Consider the following 23,750-nt stretch of genomic DNA (forward strand, 5'->3'; position numbering starts at 1 on the left):
AGCCTGATGCTAATAGCACAATGCAGGTTATCACAATCATCAAGGTTTATTCAATTACTATCGGTGCCAATGTCCATTTTACGATAAGCAGAAGCCTTTCTATTGTCAAGCGAACAAAAGCTTTCGTATCCCCTTCTTCCATCGCTCCTGCTTGCTCTACTGTACGTAATACGTTTTAAGACTAAAAACAAATCTCCTTTTAGCGACATCTAGTGAATGGAATCTTGTGCAGACAACCCCACTTTGACAACAAGCGAAAAAATCACCTCAATCTCAGTGACCGAGCCTGCGCCAATGGTTCAAAGCTTCTACAAGTTTGCGAAACTGTCAGAAATATGCTCTCAAAAAAGCCTCCTTAAAACACAGATAAGTAACTTTATTCACAATGTATTCGTAAGGTCGGATTAATGTCAACTTACAGGTCATTGTGTTTTGGTTGAAATCGCCCCCACACCTTAAAGCAGGGCTTCTCAACTGACGGACCGCGGTCCAAATCCGGACCTTCTGGGTGTTGATGATGGACCTTGAGTTTTTGGAAGAATAACCTCATTGCCACGTTTCAGGGCTTCTTTAAACAGAGTTCTACTGGGAGGAAGCAAATTTTACTGTGATTATCTTAGTTGCTGGGGGGCTTCGACTCCCAGACTTTCCAGCACTTTCTCAGAAATCCAATTCGAGTTACACTTTACCTAAAAAGTGGTCTGATACAGATAGCTTAACTTTCGTGGTTGCGTATGAAATAACTTATTCACCGGACAGCTAAAAATATTCAACTTGTCAAACTGGACCTTTTTTAAGATTAGTTGAGTTACCCTGCAAATATACTTTCTGGATTCGCCCCTGTTTTACAACCACCGAACGTAGTGATTTACAGGTCTGTTCTATCGTTGAAGACAGGGTCTTGTTAAATATAGTTGTTTAATCTGTACTTTTCCACTAAACTGGCATGGGCGAAGATTAACTTTCTGGGAGAAGTTTATTTTCGACAGTTAACTGCAGGTCTATAGGTAATTTTTGGAATATCTCTACAAATGCTTAGTGGGTTAAAAGTTAAATTAGGTGGACGGGAGGTCAAAAATCTAATGTTCGCATGCATCTTCAAGCAAGTCTAAGTACCGTATCAAAACCACAGCTTCATGTTTTAATAGATGTCCATTTGATGTCATTTACCAAAACATTCAGTAGCCACAACAAACTTGGAGATCACTGAGGTACAAGGTAACATGATCATTTGCGGTAATTAATTATTTACAACGCAGTTACGGAATGCAGTAAACGTTTTGCTGTGCCACTACACTGTATGTATACTTTAATCATGAGATTCATAAGCACACAACACGTACTCTATTAGTTATATGAGTAACCTGAAAGAAAAATCAATTATCTTTCAAACATTTTGTTTAGATTGATTTTGTGACGTAAGTCAATGTAGAAAAAACAATTGCACTTGCAATTCACAAAGAACAGTGTCATGTGATGGAAATGGCAATGTAAACAATGTGCTTCCCTGCACGGACAAAAATGCATAAAACTTTGCCGCAATAGTCTTGGTACTAGTTACAACTTACAAGTTACATTTCGGACCAGCTCAGTGGCCGAGTGGTTGTCTCCTTGGGCGCAAGTGCTGGTAGATCTGGGATCGATTCCACATCGGGTCATACCATAGATATCTATCTATGGTCATACCAGACTTTAAAACAATACAATTGTGTTCTTTCTTGCATTACGCAGTGAGAATAAGTCGGGTAATAATGCGATGACATTGTAAATCTGATACAAAAATTAAACATGAGCCCTGTCGCTAAAAGACTACAGAAGTTGTAAAGCGACAATAAATAAAATTATAGCATTATTATTATCCCATGGATGGCACACAGAAATAGCCATACCATGGTATTATAAAGTTTTTGTTTTTTGAAACCGATCTAGGCTTTCCAGCAGAAGCGAAGAAAATTACTAGGAGACTGTTTATATCATGCGATGACTTACACAAAAGGTTACATAAGATGTTGACCAAGTCAAACGCAGTCTCAGTGAGTCAAACAGCATTCAGCAGTTCAATTCTTGAGTGGTTAGTATATTTTCGTATGTTTCGAATTAAATTTAGTTCGGTTTCAGGTTATTCTATGTTAAAAACTTTAAAAATTGTCTCAGTTGATATATTTTTTTTATTTAAAGCAGGTAATGGCCTAGTCACAAGCAAAACTATAGTGCAAGTAGGTCTATGTACAGTAGAAAGTGCACAAGCCAGCATTGCACTGCACTGCACTGCATAATCAGGTAATATCGATGGATCAAGAAAGACTGTACAGACACGTGATGGTAGAAATGATGGATCGTAGGATCGTAGGAGACTTCAAGACACAAAATAAGAGTCCAATGGTTTTGTAAATAGCAATCCGTGTTCAGAAAGTCTTTGATGGTGAAGTTGACTTCAAATATGAACTTGTTTGGCTTGGGAACTGTTCAGCCACACTGGTTGCCATGCTTGGCATAGCTCTTGGCTGTGATGGCTGCTTGGCTGTTATGCTTGGCTTAGTTGGCCACTTACTAGGGAAACCCGGAGGCAAAACGTTACTTTTTTAGGCTGGAAACTCGAATTAAGTTATTGTTTGCTCATGTTTTCACAAGTTTAGTTTGCTTTCAGCTCAAACTATCACATGATGTACTATGAGATAATCATTAGCAAAATGTACAAGTGCAGTGCTAAGTTATCACAGCAAGAAAATACCAAACAGCAAGGGGTGAGTAGACAGTGCAGTGCCAGCAAAGCACTACAGATATCAGTCGTAGCCCTTTTGTTACCGCCCCAGACTATCGAGCAGTTCAAAATAAGCTACAATGGGAATCATTACAGAGTCAACAAACTGAGAACAATACAGTTCAAATGGAAAGCTTATGCTTGCTTAAACTGAGTGTTTGATGGAACAAAGTCTTTGGTTACGTTACATCAATGGCTTCTTTGCAGAAATGCGGCTTTTCAATAAAAAAAACGAACAGTTTTCACACCACAAGTCAACGTCCACACACGTTGAATTAATGTGAACAGAACTAGTTATACTGTTAGCAGCCATGTAGCATCACAGGAAACATAAGATATAAACAGATACTGAAAATGCAAGAAAGCTAGCAAAAACTATTTTGCTTTTAAACAGACTTACCCTAATTACGTAATCACGTATCATCAACTGTAGCAACAGCAGTAGCATTGTAGCAATCTTTCGTAATGGAGCTGTGCTGGCAGCATTACTTGTCAGGAAATCAGTCTTTAGATGTTGAAACAATGTAAAAAGATTGATTTGTGTAACTTGAGTGACATGTGACCAATAAGAAATTTGCAAGGTTATGTAACTTTGTTCTGGTTACATAACTCAAGATATAAGTCAACAACTTTTGAGACATAAATAAACGTCAAAAACCATCAACCTCACGTAGAATCTACGTATGTTTTTTTGTATTTCCAGAGACATGATAGGTCTGAGAACTGTGCCAGCGCTGCTGCTGCTGAGCGGCTTGGCAGCAGCTGCAAGCGTGGAAAATTCCACCTGTTACAACACCAAGGTTTGTTTGAACTATTCTACAATAATGCATTGGTGTAGGCGTTTAGTACATTTGTATGCTTTGAACTTGTAAAAATACGACGTTTACCCAAGACCTTTTAGCTCAATGTTTGGGTCTAGTAACAAGAAGAGGCCCGGCCCCTAAAATATGACACCTCTTAAACAATAAAATAAACTACCAAACATCACCAAGAGATAAATTACTGGTATGTTCTATTGCTCATTAAAAAAAAGTATCGGCTTTTGTTAAAGAGAAAGGATTGTCTTTAGATCTTTACTTATTATATTATTTATTTTCACTGGTCCTTGAAACAATTCCGGGCCGAAATAAGGGAGTTAATACGGCTAAACTTCCCTTAGTTAGCACCTCAGTAGAGGAGTTAGTACCACAGTATCTCTGAACTTCCCTGTCAACGCTACAGGTCAGCTTTCAATTTACTTTCAAATTGCGAAAAATCACCAGCTTAAAAGATTTACTTACTTTTCAGTTTTCTGTATACAATCAATCCTTCAAGCGCATCACTGGGGAAACAATCAATCTTTCCCAGTTTGCCGGCAACGTGTCCATTGTCATCAACGTAGCCACCTACTGAGGGCTCACTGCGGCGCAGTATAAAGCCATGAATGCACTTCTTGAAACTGTAAGTTCAAGTTTTTTTTTCGAGTTGGTTTGACGCAATAAATCTGTTTTTTGTCGTATCCTGATGTAAGCTCGTTGGTTGAAGATTTAGTTGAGTGGACGGGAAAGCAAGGAAGCCAATCTTCGTGTCCACCTTCAGGTATTTTTAAGTGTCCAGCCACAAACACATGCTCTTGAGCGGTGTCGAACCAATGCCCTTTCGAACGTCGAGCCAAGGCTCGTACCACTCGGTTGTAGCCTACATAAATGGATGACGCAATACACCTGATAAAAACCACCAACAAGCTTAAGGATTCGGTGTACAATTTTACTTGTTTGTATTATAGCCTAATGTTACCTGTATAGATATTCTGGGGTTAGGATTTGTTTATTTATGACCCTAATATTAAACCAATAAATCATCATGCAAATTATGTTTCAAAATACTGTAGACTCCATCAACTAAGTATAACTCCAAAGCTTAAAAATACACCGACATCTTTCCGACTGCATGCCGATCTAACTGCTAAGTTTCGAAGTCTGTTTGGTTGTTCTTGCACTCTGAGGCCAAAAACAGGGGCGTAACTCGTCATAAACAACAAAAAGGGAGTAATTCACAGTCACTTCTGCAGAAGTAAAATTTGACATCACAAAACCCCTCTATACGTTCAAAAGTTCTATAAAAAGTGTAACTATTTGACATATACTGTAAGTTTTTTTACCCTCACACAACCTTTTTGTTGCGATACTGCTAAACAGGGACCATCTTTTGGTCTTGTCATTTAATGCGGAAAAAGCTTAGTAACCATTTAGTGGAAGAAAGATGATGTTGTCTTTGATCGTTTTTCTCGAATAAGGAAGAAGCATGATAAATATATATATTTTTTGTCATTTCTATTTCTTTTTTTTTTTATAAAGGTTTTAAAAGTTGCATTATGCCCGGTGGCATGTTGATGTGTTGTTTTTAACGACTGTACGGCTTCCATTGCTAACTGGTTGAACTATTTTGCTCAGCAAACACAAAATCCAGTTCAAATTCTTGCTTTTCCATCCAATCAATTTGAATTGCAAGAACCAGCAGCAAATGATGAGATAATCAATGGAGTAAAATACGTGAGACCTGGACATGGATTCGTTCCAAATCCAAGAATTCACTTCTTCGAAAAATCGGAAGTCAATGGAAAAGGTGAAGTTCCTTTATACACAGAACTAAAGGTAAGAAAAATCAAAAATTCCAAATGTTAAAGTTGCATTTAAGAACAATGATATTATTCAGAGATATAAATTATTTATGAAAAGGAACAAATCTGTGAATTGCACCAATGCTTCAACTTCATTCAACATATTTAAACACTTCAAGATTAAAGGCAGTTTCCTCATTGCAGATTTGACCAAAATCGTATTTCCTACCAATATGTTTTGAGTCATTGACGTAAATAGAGAAGAAAGTGGTGGATTTCATACGAGGTGTATGCCGTCACAATAACTGGACCAATTATAGTATTATTACTTCGATTGCTGTGACTTTCTGACACGATTTTGCTATATGAAGCGATTCGTAATAATAATAATTAGTGTAAGATATCCTGCACAAACACTCTGCATTATTTTGCAAAAGCATGACTTTTATTATTCTACTTCTCAGGCTTCATGTCCACCAACATCGCAAGTATTAGGTGAGACATCTTCTCTGTTTTGGACACCTATCAAATCCACTGATATCTACTGGAACTGGAATAAATTCTTGCTCGACAAAACAGGAGTTCCAAGGTACAGTAACTCATTTGCTACTTCAATATGATTTACGCTGTGTAGCGGTAACTCTTTCTGCATGTATTGATGTTGCTTTGTTGTCAACTATTATTATTGTTTTGTTTCATAATTGTAGGCAAAATATTTTATTGTTTACCTTGTAGTCATATTTTGTGTCATGACTTTAGTTGGATTCTACGTACTTGAAACTAAATTAATTTTTTGTTTATTTTCAAGGTTTCGGTTTGGGAGTGATTCTGTCGTCTCGCAAATCCAACAATGGATCGATGTTTTACTCAAAGAAAAATAAACCTCTGTTACGTAACAGTCAAGAGGGAAAATTAATTTTTGTTATTTTTTATACTTTTAACTTGAAGAAATAACTTAAAAGTTTGCGTCGGCAAAATTTTATGAAACTCTTCCCGGAACCTGCGATGCAGACGTGAGAGTTGAATTCGGAACGGAAGATTGTGATTGAACAATCAGGAAGACTTGTGCATTCTCTTCTTGTTTGTGACATCACAACGCTCCTTCCATCTTTTTCCGACATAAACTTTTGTGGTTATTTTTTTATGTTTTACCCAACCGAAATAAAGTTTTAATACAACTGTGCAATAAAGAAATCAACATAATTCGCGTATCTTTAGCTTTTGCGAAACATTGAGGCAACATTCGAAGCCGTATGTCGCAAGTGTTAGACAATGTGTGCATGTTGCATACAGTATGGAAGCTGAATAGAATATAGTTAAAAACAATGATCTTCTGAAATTATTCTAACGTCTAACGATGGTAAAATAATGGAAAAACATCAAACATTGCTAGCTGGTTAGCTGGACACCAAAACATCCAAAACTTGAGCATGAGAAATACACAACATGGCATAAAAAATTCAAGACTTGGAATTAGTGGATCCAAAACATGGGTATCAGAGATCTAAAACCATAGGATTATAAGATCCAAAACATAATCATAGAGAGGACATAAAAGTATTTGCATAAAAGAGTCAAACGTAGGTATAAAAGATCCAAACATGGAGATAAAAGCTTTAAACTTCGACACAATAGATCCAACACATGGGCATAGACAAGAGATACAAAACATGGGGTGGATGGGAAAACAAGGATCTAAAACATAATCATGGAAGATACAAAGTATTTGCATAGGTGATCTAACCAATGGGCATAAAAGATCCAAAACTTGGGCATAGGAGATCCAAAATTTTGGCATTGAAGATCTAAAAAAAGGTGTAGGAGATAGAAAGTGTAGGCCAAAGAGATCCTAAAGCATGGGATTAAGAGATTTAAAACATCGGTATAGAAGATCTAAAAGTTGAGCTTAGGAAATCCAACACATTGGCATTAGAAATTCTAAACTTGGCATAAAAAGATCTAAACCATGGGCATAGCAGATCCAACACATGGGCATAAGAGATACAAAGTATGGGTTGAAGCGACCCAAAATATGAGCAGATGGCGTGGTCTGCGATTTGTTTCTTCTTACCACACTTACAGATCGCGGATGGAGCCATCTCCCATTTGTGCATGTTGGAGCGGAATAGTCCGACGCCAGTGCGCACGCGGTTGACCCGCACCCAAGTCTTTCTTGGCAAAAGCATTCCGGTTGGATGAGGGCCGGTTTGGAGATGAAACGTTGGAGTCTTGTGGATTTCTTCTACCACTCCGACTCCCAGCTCCATTGGTGGTCCGCTCAGGTAGCCGCACTGATGGATTGGCCTTCAGCAGGTTTCGTCAAGAGTGGGGCGGCTTGTACAAATGGGTGACTCGATTTTAGTCGTCGAGATTGCTCGCTTGCAGACTAATAGAGAATTGAGTGGAGAAAGTGGTTGGGGTTCATCGCGCGACGACAAAGAGACAGGATGGCTTCTTCGCGACGAAGCTCAGCTGGTTAGATGCCTGCAAGGACAGAGAGATTGTCCGATGGTGTAGGTCGCAGGAATCCAGTCACGATACGCAAGGCGTCATTTATGACAATATCAATTTGATGGCAGTGGACACTCCTGACAGGTGCACAGTATTTTTCTGCTGGAGCGTGAACTAGCGCAATAGTGAAATAATCATAAAATGATCAAACTATGATCGTAAGATGTATTAAACTTTACTCCCTTGGTGGAGTAAAGGTCGGGTAGAGGTAGAGTATGTGATCTGCAGTTGCTCTTCAGCACCACAGTCGCATTTGCTGATAGCCACTACTCATGCATCATGGATCCGAAGCGCCCAACGCTTGTGCGGAGGCGATTCAGCGGTACCCGATTCAGCGGTACCCGGATAGGTCGGCTGAGCTCTTTTCCTGACGGCATGGCTTTCCTTATGACCATTGGTAAAGTAGTGAGAACGGTGCATCTGCTCATCATCATCATCTGTATCACGACAAGAACTCATACACCGGCAATATGAACTTATACTTTATCAACAAACAATTGGAAAACTAAAAGCAGTTAATACAACTTTTACAGAGGATACAAGAAAATTGAGTTTCGCTTTTAGCAGCATGACCGTTGTGTATTTCACAAATGTAGAGTGTAGATAGATACTAACGACCTGTCTCAGCCTGATGCTGTGGGTTCGCTGTGGTAGTAGTTTGTTTGTAGTTGGTAGTAGTAGTTAGCTTTCGGAACACAGGTCCTTAGTAGGTTTGCAGAGAGATTGAAACCCCTGAGATAGACAGTGCCTTCATTATGAGTAATAATTGGCATGTGAACTGCAATTATTGCGACATAGCATTGGAACTATGACCCTTGATAGTAGATACAGTGGGAATGGTGCATCTGCAGACCGTGGGAGTTTAGCCACGTGTTAGCAAATGGCGTGTATATAAGCATGTTCATAAACGTGTTTACATTCGTGTTGTGAGAGCATTCTCGGCTGATAGATGACACTTCAGCTCCGAGGCAAATAAAGTAACAGCTTGGCAAAATTCTTGAAAGTTTGAAAATACATGAATTGCACAATTAATAATATTGTATCGGGAAAATTAGTCAGTGGATAAGGTCTTTGGCTTTCGCTAAAGTCCAAACAATTGTGCTTCAACGCTCAGTTAATCTAAATGTTCTTTGTTTGAGTTTCTGGGGGCCGAGAATGTATTCTTTCAACTATTCTAAATACTGTAGATGTTTCTCTGGAATTCACGGAAAGTTATAATAAGTCGGCTACATAGTCGAATAGTGAAAACACTGGTAAGATACTTCAAAGGACGCTGGTTCGACACCGCTCAAGAGCATGCGACCGTGTCTTTGACACTTAAAGGCATGCCTGAAGGTGGACACGAAGATTGGCTTCCTTGCCTTCCCATCCACTTTATCTAAATTTTTAACCATCGGGTGTAAGCCTGGATACGACAAAAAATAACAATCAAAAGTTAACATTTCCTTACTAGAGAAAAAGGAAAGCAAGGAAGTCAACCTCTTGTTCACAATCAAGTTGGTTATTGTGTTCTACGTATTTTTAAAAGCCACTAGACTCGCACTCTTGGCAAAATTTCGAGCGGACACATTTCCAGTGTCGCAGATGCTCTTTTACCACCTAGCTACATTACACCGATTCATGATTTATTTCTGTTTGGAGAGGTCAGGAAGTTCAAAAACCAGGTAGTTTCAGAGTTTTACAGCTCGATCTGCAATAGAAGCTTTTCATAGAGGATGGACACTATGACATCACTAACAGTATATGTTGTTTTTTCATGTTAATGTGTATTGTTTATTGTCATTAAACAATGAATTGAACAGAAGAAAAATGAAGTTGGGTTCGATACCCGTCTTGCTCCTCCTAGCGGGGGTTGCGGCCGGATTGGAAGTTTCCCATTCGGAATGCGATAAACAGGTGGGTGGGTGGGTTTGTTTACAAAGCTTTAGTTTAATGGTTTAATTGTTTAACATAGTAACAGTGCAACTAAAATAATCGCTTATTAAGTCTAGGTCAAGACTGGACGATTTTGGGCTTAGAGCGGATGAGCCTATGGACCTCGGGGGACGATTTACTGCCACTCTTATATATTCAGTAATTCTAGATCCGATCAAATTGGGTTTAATAGGCGGGTGGGCCTATTAACTGTGGACTTAATAAGCAGGGATTGTATAATGTCTAAATAGGTTGTAGATCTAGGAGAAATGCAAATGAATACCATTTCTATTTGCAAAAACCTTCAATTTATTCTGCTTGCAACTATAAATTTCCGGGTACCAAGAGGTTGAGCAGAATCTAACTTGAGTATTATTTTCTTTGTTTATTTCCTTTATATTTTTCAGCACAATATCTACGACCAAGAATTCGGTGCCTTGCAGCAAGGCACCATCCAACTCAATCAGTTTGCTGGCAACGTTACACTTGTGATCAATGTCGCCACCTACTGAGGGTTAAACCCCACCAACTACAAGGGGATGAATGCACTTTTGGAAGTATGTTGATATTGTACATGTAATTTGTGAACAAAGTATTATGCATATCTACATATATACTAGTATCCATGCAATCTGAAACACAAAATTAATTCAGCTAACTTGAGCAGACAAGATGAACCTGAGTGCCGGGTCAAACGAAGTTTTGGTGATTAGCAAAACTACAGAAAATGTTACAACATAAACTAACCTACACCTATATAGCTATTTAGCAGCATACCTAAGTCTAACTCATCAAGAGCTGTGTCCCCCATTTTGATCATCAACACTCTTGATAACGCACTAGTGCTGATTAATATAGAAGTTATTTATCACATCAATTTTTTTGGCCTATTGATACTCTTTTTTAATGTTTGATTTAATTTTAAAACTTTTCAAGGTGTTAAAATCGTGCCAAAATTCTTGTATTTAGTAAATCATTTCTCTCTCGAACACGCTTTAACGTTCTAGTTTTGTCGCTTACCCCTGCTGTGTTGTGACTAGTGATATTGTTTTTTGTTGCTTTGATGGTCGGAAATAAAAAAGCATAATGATAATGATGATGATAAAAGACAAAGCAAAAATTATGACCAGATTGTATTATGAAGTTACGAAAGCATATTTTTGTTTGTCTTTGAAGTACACAATGTTTATTTGTATTTATTTTGTACAGCGCTTAAAAGAATGGTTTTGCGAAGATTAGTGCTATTTCAATACTAATATTATTACCACTATCATTGAATAACTCTCTGAGAAAATTTAACGTTTGTTTGCTGTTTCCAGGGATATGAGGGAGTCAACGTTCAAGCTTTGGCTTTCCCATCATCAAACTTCCACTATCAAGAACCAGGGACGGACAGTGAGCTTTTAAATGGGCTTAAATGGGTCCGTCCGGGAGGTGGGTATATCCCAAATCCCCAAATCCACTTTTTCACAAAGAGTGATGTTAATGGAGACAATGAAAACTCTATTTACACAATCTTGAAGGTGAATGAAACATTTTTGTAAAACCGCTTTGTTACGTCACAGATATAGACTTCAGCGCACTGTTTCTCAAATCCTTTTTTGTTAAGTATTAAATTTATCTTTTTTTAATGTCTTCCGAGGTCTACTTGTAATTTTGCCTTGCTCTTAGTTCCTTTTCATTTCCATTGCAATCAAAGGCTTTGCGGCCCAAATTGAACCCATTCTTGGCCTAAATTTGGGCACAGCCTATGATTTGAGAACGACTGCTGCAAAGGCTCTCTACTTTCGTTTTGTAATAAGCAAATATTTTTACTGCAACAAAAGCAGAAAATACTACATGTAACTTAACTGGTAATCTAAAACAATCTTGAAGGATGATACACTGTCTTTGACTGTTGTTGCAAGGACATAAATGTGTAGAAAGAGGCTCTGAATTTTGACTTTCACATAAGCAAACATTATTTTTGGAAGAATTGAAGAAAGTAGCACCAGCTAAAATGCATCCCATTTAAAATACTTTGCTCTTCCAGGCTGCTTGCCCAGCACTTACCGAAACCATCGGTGACCCAGCCAACTTGATGTACTCACCAATGACAGCAAAAGACATCACGTGGAATTTTAACAAGTTTCTTGTGGACAAAAACGGCTTTGTGAGGTCAGTATGAAATTACTCATGGATAATGATGTTATTGTACATTTTATGTTGGTTTACAAATGTTGAGTAGTTGTCGGCTTACAGTATAGTCGAGTGTTGGGAGCCCTGGTTCAACGTTAGATAAGAAACCGGTTCGACACCGCCCAAGAGCAAGTGGCTGTGTTTTCGGCAAGACACACATAATTGCAGAATAGCGTTTCCGACTATATCCCTTAATTTTTCATGATTGCCAACAGTACGCTGCTTTAGAGAGAAATGCCTATGACTCCTGTTAGGGTTATGGCTTGCTGAGTTGAATTACAAATGTTAAGATGGGGTTACTGTTCTGCTTTCACGCAGTGTAATTGGAAAGCGGATAAGGCTCTCTCTTTCAAAACAGGCAAACCTGGTTCGACCCCAGGTTGAAGCTAGCTGTTCATTATTTCTTTCACTTTATGGATGTTGATTGTCTTGTAAAAGTTATTTATATTCTTTTGGTCCTAAAAGTATGTTCCTCTTTCATCAACATCACCCAGATTCACAACGTATGATTTTATTGTTGATCATGATTTCTGATAGGCCAATGGCAGTAAGACTAATTTTTCATTAATTTTATAAAAAAAAAAATACTTTGTAGATACCGATTTGAGAGTGCGACAAGTCCTACACTCCTCAAACCATGGATCGATGAGTTGCTCAAAGAATAAAGTTCTTTGTTTGATGCGCAACTTTGTTAGCAGTGAAGGAACCAACAAAATGTACGCGGAAGAAATTCCATGAAGCTCTTTTCGGAACCTGCATCGCAGACGTGAGAGCTGAACCCGGGTCTTGGCATTGTGACTGAACAGTCGAGGAATCTTGTGCATTCTTTTCTCGTTTGTGACATCACAACCCAAACCTATTTGTTCTTCAGCGTATCTTCGCGTTGGTTTTCTTGCTCCAACATTGTTGTTGCAATAATAAAATATTGAATTCTTATAAACATGTCGTTGGAAGCTGCTAGCTCAGATTCAAAAAACAAAGCAAGCTGCAAATGGTATTTTTATTACAAAAAGCTGTCATTATAAATATGACAATGTTAACTAAACAATAGAGTAAACATGGTTTTATTTAGGCCTACGTATCTATGAGAACTATCAAGTAAATTATTTTGAAAACAAGACACAAACCAAACAGCGATAGTTAGGCTCCAGGGTTATGCCCTTGAGCAACGCTTTTTAGAAAAGCTCTCTATTCAGCAGCACCTAGTGGATGGAATAATGTACAGACAACACTTCAACAACAATCGGAAACTTCACTCTGTCAATCTCAGTGACCGGGCCTGCGTGAGAGGTTCAAGCCTTTACAAGTATGCGAAACTGCCAGGATGAAGCTCACAAAGAATTTTTCTTAATCCCAACTCAAAGACTAAAACTAACCAACCAAACAACCAGATTTTATTTAGCAAATGCAGGATTTGCTTTGCAAGGTATCGTGCTTGCTTTTTCAGAGAAACTAGGACGAAACAGGTTTTTTATGGCTGGCCGTGTATGTTTATTGGCAGGTAGCTATTAGGTTGGTCAAGGAAATTTACTTGAGACTTAAATTATTTAAAAGTAGGGTGACCCCTTCCTGGAACTGATGATCTTTTAGACTGAAATTGGAAATTGCAAGATAATTCGATATTGCCAATCCATTCTACAATTTCTCATTTCTGTTTTGTAATTTGAAGACAAGTAAAATACCACTCTCTCTTCATTGCGTTGCAAGAAGTTAATCAGCGCTTCTTTTGTTTGTCCGTAGTATAATGAAATTTTTATCGACATTTTCTTAGTTGCGCAACGTATGGTTGCTGGTTGGTTAGTTTTGAATCTTTATTCTCGGACTGACAAAGCCTTGATTGGTTATTCCTGGTAGTTTCGCATACTTCTAGAGGCTTTTGACCAGGGCGGTTACCGAGATTGGCAGAGAGAAGTTTGCCGATTGTTGAAGTGTTGTTGCCGGGAAATTATTCTATTGATTAGGTGCCGCTGAACGGAGAGCAGCCCGCAATGCGTTGCTCAAGCGCACACCCCGAGAGCCAAACCAGAGCTGCGTGATCTTGAGCCGGGCGCGTAACCACTGAGCTAAAGGGGCGGACAAATATTGCAAATGAGTTGGTAGTCCGACACCCAGCAAGAGTACACTTGCTGCCTGTTTAAATACATGACTTCAATTGATATTTAGGTGTAGCCTAAAACTCTAGGTAGCGTTCCTTGGCCACATCATTAGTAGTATTAAGATCAGATCATTAGTCCTTATCAAGATGTTATGCACGAGAACAAGTTTCCACTTGGACAGTCGAACGGTATTGCGAACGGTTTTCGAGCCGTATGGCGCAGGTTCGATTCCTTGTTAGGTAATGTTAAACAAAAAGTAAATCAGTGAGGAATCGAACTCGTACCATGGCAATCATCAACCGAGCGCAATACCATTCGACTATGTAGGCAGAAACTTTATTTTATGGCAACACATCTTCATAACAAATTACTGTTTATCTTCAAACATCAAACTGTACGGTCAAAGTGCACCACCTAACGTTGAAGTCTTTCTCATCTCTGAAGTCCATACATCATCTCTAGATGGCGCATCACCACTACATCATTTGAAGCATTACAGGATGCAGGAATTTGTTTAATTGATTTGTTGCATTTACAGTAGGTAGTTTTTTTTCTGCCACAGTCGGGTGGTATCGTAAACTGGTTTACAGTTTGTAAGGCGCGGGTTCGGCTCCTTGCCGATTCAATTATTATGTACAAAAACATGGCTTTGTATTGAGCTCAGCTCGGTACCACCATTGACACACGCAGAAAGTTAAGGGGTGTTTGCACGCGCATGATTGCCAAAGATGTGACAACTCAAGTAAAGATCTTCATTGTGCAAATAAATGCATGACGAAGTCCATGTAACGAATTATCGTGTTCCACATCGTGGATGTTGAACCCTCTTCAGAGCAACTTCCAGCAACAAACCTTAACAGATTAAAGCACATTTCAGTCGTGCAAATTATATGGCAGCCACTTCGTAACAACTTTTGTATGAGCCAATAAAGCTTCGAAGCAATCAACCAATCAGAAGTACAGGTAGAATAGTGTTTCAATCCATCAGAAGTTAGAGGTAAAACAGAAAAAAAAACTCAAACGGTTCAGATAGAAAATAAATTAAGTAGCGTTAACGTTCCGCCGTAGCCAGTGTGACCTAAAGGGTTAGGGCTAGAAAATACATTTCGAAGACGTGGATTCGATTTCCATCCCTGTAAACTCTTTTTCTTTCTGTAATTACGAAACAAAGTTCAAAGCACGGATCAACTTTCTGCTAAGTGCTAGAAGGGTCACAATTGGACGGTATAGTCACTTAAACATGTTTTGATTGGTTGGCGGTGTCATCGGGTCTTACAGGGAAATGTCATGTTTAAGCGGCGTCAAACTGCGCTATCTGGCAGGGATTCGTAGTGAGGTGTATTCGGTCAGTTTTCTCATAAAGATAACAGTATCACTTAATTACCGATAGATCAATTAATTATTCAAATATATCGATCAATAGGGAGATAGGTTGTAGCAGATCAATACAAAATTTTAAAAAATAATTAATTTTTCATTTGAAAAGATACCGACAGCACTGTTGAGAAGAACAAATCTCAAAAGCTAAAAGAGAAAATAAAGCAGAGGAAAAAGGGCCAACTACAATAATAATCGAGTTTTTATTTCCGCCCATTGCGATAACATACAGTAGGCTACACTGCGATCACAGATGCGATACAACAGACTGCAGGAAGCAGCGAAGTGACAAATAGTCTTCGAGTCAACTGCTCCCCTTATTTTGGCTTGCCATTGAGTGTTTTTGCCGAGACATAGCCGCGTGCTCTGGAGCGGTGTCGAACCCACGTCCTTTCGAACATCACGCAGTCGTTCTTACCACTTGGCTACACACTGTGTAAACGACACTACACTAAACGACATTCTTGTAGTCGAATTAATGGGAATAGACACCAAAATCTTTATGATATCATCAAAAATAAGGAAATTAGAAGCAAAAATGCTTATTTTCACACTGGTTCATGCAATTGCTCCGGAGGACCCCCTAGGGATCATTTTTTTTTCAAAATTTTTTTTGCAGACAGTGTTTTTTTCCCAAAAGGAACACTTTAAACACAGGCAGAAGAAAAAATAAAATTTTTGGCATAAAAATAAGCACCCTACTACACAGCCGACAAGGAACCGACACCACATCCTGCTCTCCCAAGTGACCTCAGGCGTTGAAAGTGCAGCAGAATCTCGCCATCAGGGTTTATGCGAAGACGACCACCTTTGGACACGAAGAGTAGCCATCATTATTTTCATCATCATCATCAGATTTTAAGCGGTTGAAAAATTAAAGTGTCATGTTTACTGCCACATTTATCGATTTCAGCAAAATCAAAAATAATAAAGATACTTTTTTGGAAAGCAGAGATCGTTCATTTTTCTTTGCTGCTGTTTCAAGTCGTTTGGGACAGAGGTCGGCAATCACAGGAAAGAAGTGAGGTACCGGTACGCCAGGCAATGGATTGTATCATTTGTTCATAAACATGTTAAACAAACTTGTATTATTTTACAATCAATTCCGAAACAGCCGTTGCTTTATCTTGTTGTCATTATTCTGTTGGTTGAAATAATTTCACCGACCCTCAGCATAACAATAACCTCCAAGCCCTGATATAAGACAAGAAAGCTAAAGATCAACTGAGGCTGAATACACTTCCAGTTTTAAGAAGAAAATGATAAAATCCAATTCCTCATTAAATGAAAGATCAACCCGGTCTAGTATCATTCTTGGAATCATATTTCGGTAATAAACTTCAATTGCATTTATTGCTTTGTTTGGCCCGCAGTGAAACGGAAACTAATTTACTAATATACTCGCTAAATGTTACTGGGAAGTAAGCCAATCGTTTATTTTTTCAAGGACGTCATTGAAAGTATATCAACAAGCGAGTATCTGGTCCACCTGCCCACCTGTAGCCTACCAGCTGTCCCGCTGTTCATACGACTTCAGTATTTCATATAATTTCAAAGTAAAGCTTTACATACGTCAGTAAAAATCACTGTAGTCTAGTTGTTTTAGCTTTATGACATCACTAGGGTGATTTTTTTGTAACCTAAAAAACTCAAAAAAGTGACTTTAATTTTGCGAAAAAGTAACTCTATTCAACAAAAACAAGAAAGCGAAAGAAATAGCAGCAATTCAACTTAAAAAGCATCTAAATTAGTTTCAATTTGTGCTGAAATCATAATTAGCTTACACATGTAATGTTTTACATTCTCTGGCAGGAAGTTTCTGTCAATCAAACACTTTAGCTGTTGCAGATAAAACAAGTGGCTCAATATATTAACACAATATGTTTCATCGAAAAAGTTACTTAAAGGCATACTAAAGGAAAATTTCAAACCGGAATTAAGCATTAAAATGAGTAAACTGAACATTCAAGAATACATTTCAAAAACAATTACCCAAAAAAATTTGTTTTCAATGGCGCTGGCAAGGCCCAAAGTCCAGTGTTTCATTTATTTTCATTTTTTTCAAAATGACCAAAACGTGCAAACACAGCTCAAGAATACGTCATAAAGTCCAGCAATAACAAAAGCCACGTTACCACATCTGATGTTTTGAGCAAACTGTCTGCTGTTTTGATGTTGAAATGTGCTGTTTTGATGTACATACATACATAGCCTACAGTCAAATCGCCCGCAGTAACAATTATTGCGTGATCGGTTGATTGCTAGACTTTATGACGTAGACTTTATGACGTTCTTTACAGTCGCACGCTTCGTTGCTCAGGCCAATCTCGTTTTGAAAGCTCTGACAAAAGCACGCGCACAATGGTGGTCAGACCGCAATGGGGCAAAATTTTATTGAAAATCGTTTTATGGTAGCATGTTAAACACAAAGAACGTGGAAAATCGCCAAGTCAGGTTTTTCCTTTAATACCCCTTTAAGGTTTATAAAATTTTCGAGAATACATGCGATATGAACAAGCATGGGTTTGTGCAAACTTAAAATCCGTACCATAGTAGAAGATATATTAAAAGTCTTGGCATTACATAAAATGTAAAGTCATTTCTCCAGTAACAATGAAAGATATAGAAATAGTTCCAGTTGTTTTAGCGTTACAACATCACCCGTGATTGCATTTGGTCGGGTAGCCTTATTGAAATAAAAAATACAAAAAAGTTTATTTTTGCAATATTTTGTTTAAGTTTGAGATTTAAATTGAATACACAATTGTTCAAAACGAACCGTTTTGTTCAAAATGAAACGAAACGACGTTTTCCTATGTGAAATGTGACGCGAAGTAAAGTGAAAAAAATGTGAACAAACAAGACCAATTGCAACCAAATGAAAGCAAAACAATTTGCCTCGAAGCGAATCTCGATTATTCTTAAACATTTTTTAAAATTTTGAACAGCTTTAAAGCAGAGTATATATTTGGAAATTCTTCCAAGCAGGCACAAAGCCACAAACCTTGCATTGTAACGTGCTTTTCGCGGTTGGATCTTTAAGTGCCAAGCCCATGGGGGTTTCTTTTTTGTATCGACCTGATAAAGCAACGACATTACCTTTACATTTCGAAACGAAATAAACCGATTGGAAACCCTGGTCAATCTACTCAAAGAATAAAGAACCTAAGTTGTAGATACTAAACTCATGTTCAGCAAACGTTTCGAAAACTAAACTGTCTTCATCTTCAGTGCTTATTAGCGCTGTAGTTCAATAACACTGAGGAGGAAAACAGTTTAGTGTTCGAAGCGTTTATTAAATATAAATTTAGTATCTACATTTCTGGTTTATTTTTTTAATTAAAAGTAAAATAAAATTCTTGATTTATTATCTTTGATTTGAAACAAAACTGAACCAAGTCAACGAATTTTGCCTCGAAACGAAACAAAAATTTCAAACTTTCTGTCATTTTGAAAATATTTTTTTCATACGGCCCTGATTAACCAAGCGTATCAACTACCACTAAATTTAAAGTGTTTTGAAGAAAATCACTTTTCTGGACCCCTTGATGATATATCATGAAAAATCAAATAGGCCTAGGTGACTTTCACGAAGCGAGTGTTTTTTTGTTTTGTTGTTGTTTGCTTTAGCTTGGAAATAAAAACTAACCCTGGAAATTCTAGATTTTTGTTTGTCGTTCTTCCGTATTACGTCATGCTGTTTAGAAAAGTGTAGCGGTCGTGTTTAGTAAACAGGCTTGAGGAAATTAACAGTTTATGTCTAAACTAAACGTGACTGAACCACAAGCGCTCGACACGTGCGTTGAAGATAAAGTTAATAAAATAGCAAAAAATAAACAAGTTTATAAATTCCGAAGGCATTATTACGTCCTGAACACAATCGCTGCATTATAACAATGGCCTTGCTGGTAAATAACATTATGTATTGCCAAAGCGTGAGACATTTAAATGATTAAAAGTTCAACGCGCGACATGAGCCCTTAATCATAAGTCCTTTTAAAAAATGATAAAACTTACCAGCCACTAAACTTTTAAGATAGACTTAGAGCAAAGATTTTCCACAATTACTCTAAAATAAAGCAATCTTATTGCTTAACGCTTATGCTTTTTTTTTAAATCAATGCTTTTGTGGACCCCGTTGAAGCTTCCACAATACTGAGCTTGAGAATCACTGCGCTAGAGCATTTACTTTTTTACATTAAAATAACGTTAAATTTTTGATCACGTTGGACTACTAGACTACTTGATATTGAATATTTGTTATTTCTTTTTTATGGCTACGTCATAGGTCAAGAGTGTTCAAGCTAATGTTAATGCTCCAATGTTAAAGCTACTAGCCATCTCTATTGCTCTAGGACAGTTGAGCTGTGTATAAACTTGCAACACTGCTGCGGCAAATACGCATGACCAGCTTGGTCCGCGTGCCACAACTGGAAATACCTATTGTTCAAAACATGTACTGTAACTACGATGGATTTTGGTAAATATTTGTTTACTTGATTTCACACTGGTTGAACTTATCGGGTTGCCAAGAAAAATTGTCTACAACAAGTTGTACATTGTCATTAGCCTACTTATATGCAAGACCTAAACTCTTGCAAACTTGAGACATAAATATAAATAGTGTAGCGGGCCGTATATTATTTAAAATCCAGACCTTTCCATAAACCAAAAAGTTTAAGCTCGCGGACCACATTTGGCTCGCGGGCCACGATTTGCACACCCCTGCTCTAAAATGATGGTGTTCGCTGTGATGGTAACAACATGAAATCTTGCGAAATAGATATGAATAATCATCTTCATCATCTAGATATAAGCAATTTTTAAAAGTTATTCAAAAATTAGGACAATCAACAAAAGAATGACTAAAAGAACAAACAAGTTTGAAAAGTGGGCATGCCATAAATGCAGATGATTTCCTGGACTGCTAGAAAAACCAACCAATGTGTTTCAAATCAAGTTAATGAAACAAAGAATCTACTGAAAAGTATCAAAAAAGAACAGCTTCAATTTCTAGGACACGTGCTGCGAAAAGGAAAATTAGAACATCTCTCTCTCACACGTGGACGTTGCTTGCGAAGTCAAGCAATGTCCACGTCTGACAGGCAAAATTGAAGGGAAACGTGCCAAAGGCAGACAAAGATTAACCTACTTAAACCAACAAACCGACAAAACCAACACCAATATGCACCTAATACACAAATCAAAAGACCGAGAATCTTGGAAAGTTTTCATACAAGAGGCAGTCAATGCTTGGAATCAAGTACTACAATGAATGAAGGAGCATCTACATTCTACATAATAACCAACCGCTTTGAAGGACAAGCACTTCTGTAATAATTATATTGGAAAAAGCAACAATTAAAAAAAGGGCTATCTCGAGTAGTGCCAAAGAGAAAATTGCGACAGACTCAGCACTTAAGATATTACAGATTATACCTTATAGTGCCGTATTATGGATCGTCGTCACAGACATCTCCATTTATGTCGCACAAAAGTGTTGTCCAATTGTCGGCCGTGGGTCCAAAGGGCGGTGGGCCGTTGTATAATTTTGGCCGCTTATAAGTGGTTGGTGAGTTTTCAACTAACTAATTGACACACAAAGAAACATCTATTGGAATTATCGTTTATTCTTGGAAATTTAAGTACCACTTTTTTGATTGGTCTTATATTCCTTCAATTATATCAAGAGCTATTACGAATTGTTCGCTCTATATAGGCTACATTGTTAGCAAATCGAATCAGACAATCGTTTGTTTCTAACTTTACATTAAACTATTATGAATAGTTTATGCATAGAAACGCCAATAAGTTCGTCCTGTTTGTATTCACTGTGTACTGTGTGTACTATATTCAGACCAGAGGCCCACGACATTGTCACTCATACGCTCCAGCTTAATCCAAACTGAAAATCTGCTGCTTAGAAGTTATTTATTCTTAGCTATTTTTCACGGATTTGTTGGAAAATAAGAATCTTTTTATGGAATCAATGAATTGCTCATAAAACTTCCCAAATTTCAAAAGTACTCCACACTCATGCTTGAACATACAGCTGATTTTATGACGTAAAGCCATTTTGTATTCGAGATTACTGACGTCATCAACGACAAGTCCATGTGGATGCGACCAGACAAGAGTATACCGCTCAAAACTGTTTTTGTAATAGCTTTAGATGCTTTTGCATGGTCTTTTACGAAGTTTTATGACTTTTCAAACATGCTTTCGTTGCCGGCATGTAGTGAATATTTATACTTTCAACAAAATAGTTGTAGTTGAACACTGAAAAGTTTGGGTGTTCAATTGTTCATCAGGACAATTATGGTTTCTAGCACGTTGCGACTAGTGCTAGGAATGACAGTTGTGCTTATTACGCAAGAAAAATTTAGAACTTACTGAACCACATTTATGAACGGTACACTTTCAGCCAGTTTGTAGCCAGCAAAGGAGAAAAACATGTCGTCATTGGCCTGGAGATCTTTAGTAATATCCATAGCTATGTCGCTTTTCTTATAACCACGGTAAGAACGAGAGGCTGAGGTCAATGGAAGGAAGTTCAATCCATCTATGAGAAAGTCCCATTATTGCGTCACTCATGATGTCATCATAACACCAGCTTTGATTTACAATTTAAATCGTCAGCGAGAATTTAAAATTACGAGATTAAAATCACGATTTTGAATTTATATCCTGTTTACGTTTTACCTATTTTTATCTATTTAGATCTTGATTAATGAATTCGTCTCATGTATTCCTTCGATTTCGTTATCGTGTCTAGTTTAAACTTATTGTTATCCTGTGTAGTGTGTATAGTCTGTGGCGCTTTTGAAATATTTTCTGCTTATTTGAGCGACTTCTATGCGACGAAACCTTGAAGTTTTTATGCAGAAAATAATTTGAAACATGTCATGGTTTCCAAAGCAAGGCTGACAAAATAAAGTCAGGAAAATCATTCATTTCAAAATTTCTCACTATTCTAATTGATTTCAAAAGTTTTCAAGCTTCATACTGGTTTCAATCTTTTCTGCAGCAATAGAAACATCCATCAAAGTGTTGCTTGTGCGTCGAACGCTGAGAGTGTCCGCACTTCTCGAGAGGTAGTAGGTTCGATTCCGTAGTAGAGCACGTTGTTCTTGCGTGAAAAGACAATTGATTGCGTGATAGAAAGGGATACAGAGTGTGGCTTCCTCGCCTTACTGTTCACTTTATTAGGTTAAACCTTAGTTTATCAAGTATAAGCTTGTACTATGATAAAAGCGATTAAAATAGTTTTTAAACCAGAGAAACATCGTTTGATTGAAGCCAAATCAGCAAAGTTTGGCAACCCTGTCATTAGGCTTGTTATTTTATATTTCAAAACAAATCAACTTTTATTAACTTGCTGTTTTAAACCACCTCTCCAGTTCAGTAAACGAAGATTTCAATCAGCGGAGTATGGTTCGAGCATACGAAACAAATTATTCCATTGATGAGGCTGTTTAATGAACTGCTTTGCTTAATTGGTAATTCATAAAATTTATTGGCAAAAGCATGGGTCCAGAGCTTCGCGAGATGAATTATTGGTGCGATACCGATGAGTCATGTACTGTTACCAATGAGCCACTATTCCAGGATCTAGAAGTACGTACATGGATGAGCCCAGCCTTATGGGTGAAACGTGAAACACGTGTCTGTCACAGTCAATTCTTGCTACACACGATTGCCGACACATTATAATCAGCTGTATATGCATCCAAGTCTTAAAATTGTTCTCGTCAATTGTATTTCCTACGTAATTCTGTGAAAATCAGATGTGTACAAGAACTCAATCCGCAGCTAATCAGTTTTAATAAGGTCCAGTTACATTTTCACAGAATTAGTACGTGGTGGTAGTCAGATGACGAGAAGCTCCTGATCTTAGTCAACGACACTTACAAGAGAAACGACTTGTAACAATTACAGCAAAACCGCCGAGACGTTCATTCCGTTTTCGTAATTTTAAGCTAGCAAGAACATGTGTAGTTTATGTTACATATTTTCGTTAAGGTATGACTGAAAGTTTTTGTTGAAATTAGATATGTTACTAATACTTTAAAGCTTTGGTAAAGAGTTCGCTTTGTTGTACGACAGATATAAAAAACAAAAACAGACATTTTTAATAATATTTTGCAAACAGTATGAAACAAAAAACCAACATCAAGTTTAAAGTTTCGTCTCGTTCGAAAGAAGCAAGTTTTGAAGCGAACCACGTTCTAATTTTAATTTAGAAACCACGGATGAGAATGTTTATAAGAATGAATGGATAGATTTAGTAATATTGATGTTAGTAGTAAATAAC

General features: G+C 37.6%; 2 protein-coding genes and 1 pseudogene across 3 annotated transcripts in view; 2 read left to right on the forward strand and 1 right to left on the reverse strand.

The window, feature by feature from the left end:
* Positions 1-23,750, reverse strand: part of LOC145767587 (uncharacterized) — a 170,096-nt gene that overhangs the window by 38,960 nt on the left and 107,386 nt on the right. The window lies entirely within an intron of this gene.
* Positions 3,465-6,565, forward strand: LOC145767318 (glutathione peroxidase-like; annotated as a pseudogene). Its single transcript, XR_014288764.1, has 5 exons — positions 3,465-3,561; positions 4,049-4,201; positions 5,194-5,394; positions 5,825-5,949; positions 6,169-6,565. The product of XR_014288764.1 is annotated as a glutathione peroxidase-like (transcript).
* Positions 10,196-12,897, forward strand: LOC145767440 (glutathione peroxidase 3-like). The gene is made up of 4 exons (XM_082579258.1): positions 10,196-10,342; positions 11,105-11,308; positions 11,818-11,942; positions 12,559-12,897. Exons 1-4 carry the CDS (start codon positions 10,325-10,327, stop codon positions 12,626-12,628), a joined length of 417 nt encoding a protein of 138 aa, XP_082435384.1. The 5' UTR covers positions 10,196-10,324; the 3' UTR covers positions 12,629-12,897.

Source organism: Aplidium turbinatum, chromosome 3 (genome assembly GCF_918807975.1).
Source record: "Aplidium turbinatum chromosome 3, kaAplTurb1.1, whole genome shotgun sequence".
In the NCBI taxonomy this organism is placed as follows: Eukaryota; Metazoa; Chordata; class Ascidiacea; order Aplousobranchia; family Polyclinidae; genus Aplidium; species Aplidium turbinatum.

Coding starts and splice junctions, on each gene's coding strand:
- LOC145767440 (XM_082579258.1), top strand. Junction 11,309..11,817: donor CTATTTACACAATCTTGAAG/GTGAATGAAACA, acceptor TTGCTCTTCCAG/GCTGCTTGCCCAGCACTTAC. Junction 11,943..12,558: donor GACAAAAACGGCTTTGTGAG/GTCAGTATGAAA, acceptor AATACTTTGTAG/ATACCGATTTGAGAGTGCGA.